Raw genomic sequence first — 12,721 nt, 5'->3', positions numbered from 1 at the left:
CTATAAAAAAATGGGAAATAATTGTACACAGCATGGAGAACAACCACCTAACAATGAGGTCAGAGCGGGCTGGGGGAAATCGAGTCGACAAAAATATGCGAGGTAACCACAGATATAACTACAAAAGGACAGCCAATCAGTGGCGAGCTCGTGGTAGTCAAAACCGTGAAGATCTGGTCGAGAGAATTTCTGAAACCGCAACAATCATTTGAAACATACCAGAATTTTACTGATACTTGCAACGATGAAACAAACTAAGAGAAGCGTGTTGAAACAAATGGGAGATTTAGTGGAGACGAAACACAAACGGGGGGAAATAGTTAACCGTATATTCATATGATCCGCCAAGTTTAATGATTGAGCCACCACTATCACCGTGTTAAAAGGCCATGGAAAACCGAAATTCTGTTACAAACGGTTAAAAATAACTGAAGGCGCATTGCACACATGCAACGGAGAAGACAAAACTATTGACAGCTTGTTTTTAGACGGTAGTAATGTAACTACAGAGAATACTCTCAGCAAACAAATAACTGAGAAAGGACGATGAATGACTATCGATGTATAAGACTTGGTTCATAAATTCACAACAAATTTTTACAACTTTGTATAAGATTCCCGGTAGCATGAAAATCCTTCGGTGTCAACTATAACCTCACAAATACCCTGAAAAACTTGGATGTATGCTAGAATGCTAACAAATTTGTACTCCTATTCATTGACACAGTTATCAGATTATTTCACAAAACAAAGTGAATTTATTCCTACTTCAATGTTCATTTTAATTGTAAATAACTTGAAAGTTCATATACGTGCATATAGATATAAATATCATATTTAAGTTAATTGTAAAGTTTTCATCCATTCTAATTTTGTATTTGTAAGTTAAGGCACATGACGTAACGGCTTAATTTGTGTTATGCTGGCTGATCTTAAATTCTATGGGTGGCATTTGAAGTTAACCTTCAAACATGTACCATTACGTTGTAAAGGTGGTATGTTCAATAATTAAATAAATACTAGAAATTTTCGAAATGGTACGAATGTTATTAGTTATCCAACGTCAAATTTGTAGCGTTGTTGGAGACAGGACTTTCAGATATTTCCTGCAAAAAATGTAAGATGAGAAAAGAAGAGATTTAAATTTAATTTATGGTTTCGTTTTCACTATTTTCCTACTTCAGTCTTACCGATCTACTGTAGTTCTCAGAATAAAAATTCGTTCATACTCTCTATACACTAGCAAACATTAAAACATGTGGCCTTTACATTTCGTTATTAACAACACTTCTCTCACAGTACCACACGTAGACTATCTTACTGTCGTACTAAAGTGCTATTTTCAAGTTTTCCTAGCTTTGACAGTTCAGCTAAACCGGACTATTTCTCGGCACTTGCTTTTCCAACGCATGATGTGGAACGTGTATGTCCATGTGGTAATGCAATGAATGATTATCCTGGAGTTTCATGTATGTTATGTCTTTTCAGAAATGCATTTGGATCGTATTTATGATTGAAAATATTTAGCTTTTCGGCAGATTATTCCAAATGACGAACTCTATATTATTACGTGCAGATTCAAGTATCTCATGTGAGAGTCACATCGGTTGCGCTACTTGAGGCGCGATGTGGCACAAAGCAGTTTTACACTAGATACACAATGTTCTAGTTTCCTTCTTTCTCTTAATACATCCTCCGCACCTCCTTCCGTCTCAGCTTCAGTTTGTAGGTACCCCTCACGTGTAATCTCTCGCTAGAAGATGGTTCAGGTAAAAATTAAATGATGTCAGTGAATTCAAATGATCAAAAGTCTAAAAATAAAATGTGAGACAGTTACCTTACTGAATAATAAAGAGTGACACATCTAGCAAGCATAGGGCTACAACGACACTTGAAGCTAGTGCAACCTACAGGAGTAATTTGTAATTATAAGAATTCTGCAAGCCATTAACAGACTTTCCTTTAGCAGTGGGACATCGATACACACCTATCACAGCCCCAAAATTTCCACTGGTTCTGTGATACCATACCACATATGCACGTCCCAGTGGTAATGTAATGCACACACTTCCGCACGCCAGTCGCCAGTTGACTGTCGCTTCATAGACGTAGCTTCACAGTGACGCCTCGTGATGACTGGGTGTTGTGTGATGTCCTTAGGTTAGTTAGGTTTAAGTAGTTCTAAGTTCTAGGGGACTGATGACCGTAGATGTTAAGTCCCATAGTCCTCGGAGCCATTTGAACCATTTTTCACAGTGACGCATTTGCGACCTATTTAGTTAGTTAAATCATTCGAACGATTCTTTTATCGAACGTTATGGACTGAGTCAGTTTACAGAATATGTAAACAAGATTGCTGTCAAAATTGACGTATGTATGATTATTTAGTCCTACTCATACAACTAAAATTAAAAATTAGGTTGCCTTTTATTCGAGCACTAGTTTTTAAATAGAAATTCTTCCATGGAATAAAAGGACTTGTTCCGGAGAAACGAATTTAGGTTGTATTTAAAACTTGATTTGCTACCCGTCAGAACATTTCATAGTATTGGGCAAACGGTCAAAACATTTTGTTGCTGTATTTTGACCTCCTTTTTGAGCCACTTATAATATTTATTATGATTAAAAGTCATTTTACCTCTAGTTTAATATGTATAGCCCTCACTGTTCTTCTTAAATTGCGGCGGAGTCTTTATGACGAATTTCATTAGCGAATATATGTGTTGTGATGTTGCAGTTAAAATGGCCAACTCCTTGAAAAGCTACTTACATGACGACTGCGGCGGAAATACAGTTATTATTCTTATTGCCCGCCTTTGTGAAATCGATACTTTCTTTAAAAGTGTTGAATTCACCCAGAAAATTATTCCATATTCCATAAGATGACCAGACTCTGTTAGATCTTTAAGTTGTACGCAATCCATCTCAAATTCCGGTCACAATCGTTTGCAACAATAATCATTATTTTAATAAAAATAAATTTTTTTTCTTAGACGTTTTTAAATCACACTATAATGTATGAAGTAATTTCTCCTAGCCCCACATAGCTTGCTAACCACATACAGATAGTTCTGAAAATTTGCGATTCTGAATGGCTATAAAATATTTGTAAGATTTAAAATGAAAAACAGGCATGAATAGTTTCTCTCTGCTCAAGTGTCTCACGCTTTTCGTTATAAAGTCTCATGCATTTCATTATAAATCATACAAGTTTTTTTTTCACAATCACAAATTTTTATAATTGTCTGTATGGGGTTAGGAATCTGTATGAGGCTGGGAGAAATTGGTTTATACTTTTTGGTCTAATTTAAAAACGTGTTATATTATAAATTTATTTAAATAATTATTTTATTCAACCAAAAGAGGTCGTTCAGTAGTAATACCAGGTGTCCTTAAATCCCACAATTACTTCAAAAAGTCATAACTTGGAAACTATTAGAAATAGATTATCATGGTTTTTTGTAAAACGTTTATCACCTATTGAGTTGAAATATGCGAAGTATGTCAGGAGGTGGATTCTTTTGTTTCCAAGACTAGCAATTACATGAAGAGCATGCGTGGCTGAACTTAATTGTTTGAACAGCCCAGTAATATGTTTCTTCCAATCACAGATTTAATCAGTATGTGCTCTTAAAAATTTAGAGTGCTTTAGCCTGTTTACAGGCAAATGTTACTGCATCAGTTGTTGCTATCTATCTGTTCAGAATTGAATATAGTGTGTTTTCTCAAAATTTAGGGACAGTCCAGTTTCAGAGAATCTCTTAATGATTCTTTGAAAAGCATCACTAACTATCACTTCAGTTGCTTTCTCACTAATGGGATATATTACAGTAGTAGTATCACCTGCAGAAAGTACTAATTCTGCTTGATGAATTTTAAGTGGGAGGTAATTCACATATTTATGGAATAGAAGTGGACCCAGAATTGGACCTTGTGGGATTCCCTGATTTCTTCCCAGTCACTCAAATTTTCCACCTTTCCGCCATTGTTTGAATTATTTGTTTCTTAAATATGATTCAAACCAGTCGAGTAGCTGCATGAAAAATTTTCCTCGATTCGCAAAATCTATCAATTCTGATTGATGAATTTTATGTGGAAGGTCATTCACGTATATAAGGAGTAAAAGTGGACCCCAAACTGAACCTTGTGGGACACTCTTCCTGATTTCTCCGCAGTCGCTCAAATTTTCTACCTTTCTCCGCCTCGATCCCGTTATCAGGTTTTCTTGCCCGACTCTGCAGAGCGTCTGGCGGCAGCGTACTGAAGCGAGCCGTGTGGTGTGCAGGGGTACCGGAAGTGCGTGAGCCTCGACGCAGCCGCGCCTTCGTGCCCCGCCAGCCAGCAGCGGCCGAGCGGTGCGGCAGGGGCGCGCGCCTACCGCAAGAGCGCCAGCCTCGACGCCACGCCGCTGGCGGCGCTGCTGCTAGAGGCGCCCCCCTCCACACACCAGCAGCAGCAGCCAGCCCCACAGCCCGGGGGACATGCGCCCATGCCGCCCCAGCACCGACGAGTCGCTGCCTACCAGCAGGTCAGCACCACAAACCACCTCCCCTCCTTTTTCTTTTTAACACTATTTTATTAGGTCACCTTCTTGTCCATCTGTCCGTTAAGTACAAATTTTACATCTGTTTCTGAACTGAGCTAGAGACTTGAAGCCCGCCTGGTTGGCCGGGTGGGAAGGAGCGCCTGGTCCCCGGCACGAATCCGCCCGGCGGATTTGTGTCGAGGTCCGGTGAACCAGCCAGTCTACGGGTGGTTTTTAGGCGGTTTTCCATCTGCCTCGGCGAATGCGGGCTGGTTCTCCTTATTCCGCCTCAGTTCCACTATATCGGCGATTGCTGCACAAACAAGTTCCCCACGTACGCGTACACCAACATTACTCTACCACACAAACATAGGGGCTACACTCGTCTGGTGTGAGACGTTCCCTGGGGGGTCCACCGGGGGCCGAATCGCGCAATAACCCTGGGTTCGGTGTGGGGCGGCGGAGGGGTGAAGTGGACTGCGGTAGTCGTCGTGGGGTTGTGGACCACTGCGGCTGCGGCGGGGACGGAGCCTCTTCGTCGTTTCTAGGTTCCCAGTTAACATACAATACAATACAATAGTGACTTGAAATTTTAAACGTAGCTCGAAACTGAATCACAATGCAGTCTGTCTGATCCTTATACAAAGAAAAAAGTACACCAATTTAGAGGTGTCAAATTCACCCAAGATTTGTTGATTCAACAGTGCATATGGAGTACATGAAATGATTACATTTACAGATCAATAGCACAAGTGGTTCTGAGTTACAGCCCATGCTGAAAAACACACATTGGTGCGTGGTGTAACCTCCACGGGCGGCAATGCAGGCGCTGACTCTAGCGTCCAGTCGATTGTACAGATGGCTAATACAGTCCTGTGATACGTAATGTCACGCCTGCTCGAACTGTCCACTTAGCTCTATAAAAGTTGTTGGTTGACGAGTCACATGGACCACTTCTTGTCCAGTCATATCCTACACGTGCTAGACTGGAGGCAAGTCCGGAGATTGTGCTGCCCAGGGAAGGTGCTGCACATCTTGCAGAGCACCTTGAGTTTCACGGGAACTGTGCGAGCGTTGTCCTGTTGGAACAAAACACCACATTCGTGTTGCAAGAACGGCAAAAGAACGGGCTTAACAACATTCAGTTGCTTATTAGCCGCCCCTCAAGACACCCCGAAGGTGAACAAGGGTTGTAGCTTATCGCATACCAGATGGTAAGGTAAAGGGTGGGTCCATGACTTGCTTACAGGCAAAATCTGCTTTCATCGCTGAAGTCAATGGCATGCCATCCCAACTTCCAAGTGCGGTAATAGTTGAGCCATGCACGTCGATGCTGTGGTATCAGTGGACGACGAGCTAGAGTTGCACATGCCCATATTTCCTCTGCTGATAAACAGTTCGCAACACTTTGTGTAGATACATCTGGGCTCACAAGCCGTCTTTTCTGTGCTGTGGTATCTGTACGTTCTGCCATTGTTGCCCTTGCAATATAACGATCCCGGTGGGCATCTGTGCTGCGTGGATGTCCAGAACCTCGTCTGTGAGTGTGAGAATGTTCACGTGACCATTGATACCAGCGTCGTTGCACAAGTGACGCAGCATGTCCAACTTGTGTGGCAGTTCTATGAAAGGACCATCCAACCACTCGTAAGGCCACAGTTTGACCACTTTCAAACTCGCTAGGTTGGCTGTATGGAAGCATGAGTGTGTCTCTCTGGCATGGTTGCCTGCTTGCTTCACACATCTGCACTACATTGAGGCTTCTGTCTGTGACTATTCCCTATTAAAATGTAGGCACAGATGGCGCTCTGGTAGCTATGCCACTACGCTATCAGTTGGTGGACGATGTTAAAACCGTTATCAGTACATCTGCTATCGCCCAGGTGGGATATGCGATCGTCAGATCAAAATTGACATCGTCTTTCCAAGTACACTAATTCTTTTTTTCGGGCAGTGTAGTCCCATGGAGGTGGGGATGGAGGAGAAAAGGTTCGGAAACCCCTGACATTTAGGCTGCCTACAAAAGCGGCATGTTGTGCATGTAGTTTAGGATTGCGTTCCAAGCTTTATGCATAGAATATGATGACGGCCACAAGACGGCCCCAATGCTTCAGCCAGCGATACTGACACCTCTGCAGCGCTGACCTCATGGTGTTGCGGGGCCACACCCACCTAGCCGGCCAATTAGTCCTCATGGCCGCACTATAAAGCTAGCCACAGTTCATATCTGCCCCTTTGCAACCGAATACACACTAAAGTGAAACCATTTCTCACACCTTGCCACTCCAGAAGGAAAAATCTCCAAAGGCGATCACTCTTTGGACACAACATGCCAAAATAAATAAATAAATAAATAAAATAAAAATTAAAAAAAAAACTGCCTTCAGTCGTATATTCGCTGCACGCTTCTCTCCTTCCAATTAAAACAGTTGGTTTAGTCTCACAATTCGCTATGCCTTACGTTTTCGCTTCTGGGTTACGCTTTTTGAACTTCGTTATTCTGCCATGCTATCTCTAGTGTCCATTTTCCTCTTCTTGTTGGCCTCCTGTTCACACTCAGCTAACCACATTCAAAACCGGTGGCCAGATGACCAGTCGCTGTTGGATCTTTAAGTTGTTCGCAATCCATGTCAAATTCTGGTCACAATAGTTTGCAATAATAATAATAATTATTTCAACAAAAATTAATTTTTATTGTTAGACGTTTCTAAATCACACTAAATCTATGAAATAATTTCTTCTGGCCCCACCCAGGTTGCTAACCACATACTGATGGTTCTGAAAATTTGCGATTCTGAATGGCTATAAAATATTTATAAGATGTAAAATGAAAAACAGGCGCGCACACAGAACGTAATTGATGCATGAATAGTTTAGTTCTGCTCCATGTGTCTCACGCTTTTCGTTATAAAGTCTCATGCATTTTATTATAAATCTTACAAGTATATTTTTTTTTCAGGAATCACAAAGTTTTAGAATTATCTGTATGGGGTTAGGAATCTGTATGAGGCTGGGAAAAATTGGTTTATACTTTTTGGTCTAATTAAATAACATTTTATATTATAAATTTATTTTTATTAAATAATTATTTTATTCAAACAAATGAGGTCGTTCAGTGGTAGTACCAGGTGGCCATAAGTCCCACAATCACTTCAAAAAGTTTATAACTTGGAAACTATTAGAAGTAGAGCATCATGTTTTTTTGTAAAACGTTTATCAACTCTCAGAGTTGTTTTTCTGTTATGCCAGAATTTCAGTACGTGGCCCACTCGTCGTTCGTAGAATAAAAAGTCGATATTACTGTTCTTCTGATGTGGATCAGCAACGTAGCACCAACAGTTACGATTGCTTCGTTGATTTGTGCACAAAGGGCAGCCGTGTCATTGACTTGTGTTGTTTGCGCGCAATCCTTGGCCTAACCCCGCAGAAAGAAATCTAATTGTCTGACATCGGGAGAGCTTAGCGGCTGTGCGATGGGACTATGCCACCCATCCAACCCTCAGGAAATATGTCATTCAGCACATCCCATACGTCCAAACTCCAGTGTTCGGGCGCCACACCAATCTGGAAGATGAAAGACGATTGCAGCTCTTCGATCTATGGTAAGCAGTAGCTGTCAGAGCATGTCCAAACAATCATGTCCCGCTATGGTTTTCTTTGTGAAACAAATATTAAGCTTCATTCTGTCATGTTTGTCTTCACCTATGTTGTGTGTGTTTTTGAAGCCTTAATTCCTAACATTGTAGCAATCCACGTGTCCTGAAATGAGGAACATTGCTACTTCTGAAAAAGACAGTTTTCAGTTAGTCATAGCTTCAGTGAAGACCGTTATGGAACACGGGAATGCATAATGCAGAGGATGATCGTTTGGCTGCAAGGCTTGCATCGTTTGCACGTTCTACATAAAACGGCATAGCCGGTTACGTAACAGTTTATGCACAGACGATCTGTCTCCCTGCAGTTCGTGTGATGCAAGACGAGTTTACTTCTGATGGTTGCGTTGAAATGCAGCTTGCACTTTATGAATAAGTGTCCTGAGGAGGTGGCGCAGTGACTAGCTCACTGGACTCGCATTCGGGAAGACGACGTCCTGCCGTCCTGATTTAGGTTCCCCGTGATTACCCTAAATCGCTTCTGGCAAATGCCGGGATGGTTCCCTTGAAAGGGCACGGCCGACTCCCTTCCCCACCGATGGGACCAATGACCTCGCTGTTTGGTCCCCTCCCCAACTCAACCAACCAAACAACCAACCAAGCTACCTACCAACCTATGAATAAGCGCTTGGGATAAAGGAGGATGTCCACTTCGAGGATGGTTTTTGGCACTGCCTATCTCTTTAAAGTTTTTGAACAATTTCATTACCCTTATTTCTGCCGGTGGTGCCCTCACATAGTGATATCGATAATTTTGGAATACTGTTGTCACAGATTTGGATTCTGCACACCGGATGACACATTGAGCTTTCTCTGGTCTGGCGCCATTTTGATGTACTCCATGTCAAATCTGCTACTAAGGAGAAAGCAAAAAAGCTTTGAGAGCTGATAAACGTTTTGCAACAAACCGCAATTCTCTGTCTCTAATGGTTTCCAAGTGAAGAATTTTTTAAAAGATCGTGGTACTTCATGCAGACGTAGTACACTGGACTCACATTCAGAATGAATGCACTTCAAATCCCCACCAGTCATCAATTCCCTAAGTGTGACAACACAGTGAAAGCCGTTCACCTGTATGCTGACTTCGCCGCGATGTTAAGCAGTTATTTGCACCTGCAGTTGCACACAGAACGCTGGTTAGCCTGCCAGTTGGAGCCATAATACCAGCAACTCAGCTGCTTTGTGTCACATGCACTCTCACTGATATGCATTCTCTCAGAAACAAAGTTAAAGAAACTAATCAGGAAAAGTGTTGATTCTTATGCTACTTACAGCTTCATATGTTAGCTACATCGTGAACTGCATTTTTCGCCAGTGGTCATATTTATTGTGATATTTCGAAATCAGGTAACCCACTCCACGAAATTCTAACGATTTGCAACGAATTACAGAAATCCCTGTGATTTTACACTATGTGCACTTTAGATCGTACATTGCTGTGGATGAATCGTGGGAGTATACCTATATATTCAGTGTGGATTTTATGTAGCGCACTCTCTTCCACCCAAGAGAGTAAATTGCTCATGACATCCACAGTATTTCATAAATATTGTTCAAGATTTCCAAAGAAAAATATTCGCATAACTACAGATTTTTTCCAGTGGGTAAAGTAATTTTTTTAGAATCATCAGTGGCTGGTGAAGAACTTATACGTTTACTTTTATACTGAGAACGAGCTTTTTCTGAAGCTATTGCCCTGTATTGTCTCCATTAGCTTGTTGGATCCTGCCACAACTGTAACTGCATTAGCATCAAACTGAGGTGAAACTTTCTAAGCTCAGCTGGCTTTCATCAAAAGAAGCGAAATTAAACTTGGATTAAGAGAGGCGTACGTAATACTCAGAACTCAACAGTGATGGCGCTTCTGTATTCTGAGGAAGGAAGTAACGAAGAAAGATTAGGATTTAATTAACGTCCTGTCAGCAACGAGGTCATTAGAGACGGAGCATAAGCCCATACGGTGGCTGAAGCCTTCCAATCGATTTTATTCCTATAATTCAGTATCTGAGAAACATGAAAACAATTCACAGTATTCAGCGCATAATATTTTTGTTCCTAACTCCATTCAGAGTGAATTGCTGAACTTATACAGAACAAATATCTTTTGATGTGTTAAGCACAAAAATCTGTTTTAATTTTGCTTAGTAATTGCAAGTGGTTTGTAAAAGGACTTTTTTGGCTCCAGAATGGTAATCCTCGACGAGACAAATGACTATTTCGTAGCTCTGAAGTTGTGACCACTCTGATGACTTGCAGAATTCTGTCGACTACTCACCATAGAGAAAATAGATTATCATATAGGTCAATACCTCATGAAAAAGTTCATTCTCGATATAAGAATAACATGTAATTTCTTCACTTATGTTGCTGCTAACCCACATTAATTTACATTCGTCTATCTATGGCCTGCAAAAAATTACACTTCTCCATTTAAAAATCTGGAACTACTCGTATATCATAATAGATAAGAAAGTTTCGCATGTTAACTGTAAGGCGAAATACTCTGCTCTTTGCATAGAATCATTTGACAAAACTTGTTTCCATGTGTCCAACTTTTTATGAGATACGATGGATGCCATGGGGAGTTCACTCTCGCTGTATAGTTTTCCCACGAGAACAGAAGTAAATGTTCTCCAAGTAATCCATTTTTTTAGATTAAAGATAAATATATCTCCTCTTAAGCTTAAATAAAAATTCAGGATTCAGCCATTCACTTATGTAAGAAAATGAAACACCTACATCTGTCCTTACGATGTCATTTATTGTATGCCTACCAGTTTCGGTGCTGCAGTGCACTATCTTCATATCTTAGCTGATGCTAAAGAGGTTAACACTATCCGTATACGTGGTGTAACAGTGGCCAATCTCACTGATTTATGCAGACTACCTGTAACTTTGATGCTGTCCAACCATCAACTGCAGTTACAGATAGTCTGCGTAAACCAGTTATGTTGGCCACTGATGCATAGCGTTTACAGATAATGTTAATCCCTTTAGCATCAGATAAGCCTTGAAGACAGTGCACAGAAGCACCGAAGCTTGTAGCCGTACAATAAATGAAGTCATAAGAACGAAAGAGGAAGCCGCCTGGTAGAATTTTGCACAGAGCATAACTTAATCATAGTTAACACTTGGTTTAAGAATCATAAAATAAGATTGTATACATGGTAGAAGCCTGACAGGTTTCAGGTAGATTATTTAATGGTAAGACGGAGATTTAGGAACCAGGTTTTAAATTGTAAGACATTTCCAGGGGCAGATGTGGACTCTGACCACAATCAATTGGTTATGAACTGTAGATTAAAACTAAAGAAACTTCAAAAAGGTGGAAATTTAAGGAGATGGGACCTGGACAAACTGACAGAACCAGAGGTTGTAGAGAGTTTCAGGGAGAGCATTAGGGAACGATTGACAAGAATGGGGGAAATAAATACAGTTGAAGAAGAATGTGTAGCTTTGAGAGACGAAATAGTGAAGGCAGCAGAGGATCAAGTAGGTAAAAAGACGAGGGCTAATAGAAATCCTTGGGTAACAGAAGAGATACTGAATTTAATTGATGAAAGGAGGAAATATAAAAATGCTGTAAATGAAGCAGGCAAAAAGGAATACAAACGTCTCAAAAATGAGATCGACAGGAAGTGCAAAACGGCTAAGCAGGGATCGCTAGAGGACAAATGTAAGGATGTAGAGGCGTATATCTCTAGGGGTAAGATAGATACTGCCTACAAGAAAATTAAAGAGACCTTTGGAGAAAAGAGAATAACTTGCATGAATATCAAGAGCTCAGATGGAAACCCAGTTCTAAGCAAAGACGGGAAAGCAGAAACGTGGAAGGAGTATATAGAGGGCCTATACAAGGGCGATGTTCTTGAGGACAATGTTACGGAAATGGAAGACAATGTAGATGAGGATGAAATGGGAGATATAATACTGCGAGAAGAGTTTGACAGAGCACTGAAAGACCTAAGTCGAAACAAGGCACCGGGAGTAGACAACATTCCATTAGAACTACTGACATTCTTGGGAGAGCCAGCCCTGACAAAACTCTACCATCTGGTGAGCAAGATGTATGAGACAGGCGAAACACCCTCAGACTTCAAGAAGAATATAATAATTCCAATCCCAAAGAAAGCAGGTGTTGACAGATGTGAAACTTACCGAGCTATTAGTTTAATAAGCCATGGCTGCAAAATACTAATGCGAATTCTTTACAGACGAATGGAAAAACTGGTAGAAGCCGACCTCGGGGAAGTCCAGTTTGGATTCCGTAGGAATGTTGGAACACGTGAGGCAATACTGACCCTACGACTTATCTTAGAAAATAGATTAAGGAAAGGCAAACTTACGTTTATAGCATTTGTAGACTTAGAGAAAGCTTTTGACAGTGTTGACGGGAATACTCTCTTTCAAATTCTGAAGGTGGCAAGGGTAAAATACAGGGAGCGAAAGGCTATTTACGATTTGTACCGAAACCAGATGGCAGTTATAAGAGTCGAGGGACATGAAAGGGAAGCAGTGGTTGGGAAGGGAGTGAGACAGGGTT

General features: G+C 41.0%; 1 protein-coding gene across 1 annotated transcript in view; it reads left to right on the top strand.

Moving 5' to 3' along the window:
• LOC124623059 (SH2 domain-containing adapter protein B) overlaps positions 1-12,721 on the top strand; it is a 140,367-nt gene that overhangs the window by 4,533 nt on the left and 123,113 nt on the right. The window contains exon 3 of the mRNA XM_047148852.1: positions 4,286-4,528. Coding sequence (XP_047004808.1) covers positions 4,286-4,528 — 243 coding nt within the window. The remainder of the gene's footprint in view (positions 1-4,285; positions 4,529-12,721) is intronic.

Source organism: Schistocerca americana, chromosome 7 (assembly GCF_021461395.2).
Source record: "Schistocerca americana isolate TAMUIC-IGC-003095 chromosome 7, iqSchAmer2.1, whole genome shotgun sequence".
Taxonomy (NCBI): domain Eukaryota; kingdom Metazoa; phylum Arthropoda; class Insecta; order Orthoptera; family Acrididae; genus Schistocerca; species Schistocerca americana.
Note: the sequence above shows the minus strand (reverse complement) of the source record. Positions and strands in the feature narration are given on the sequence as shown.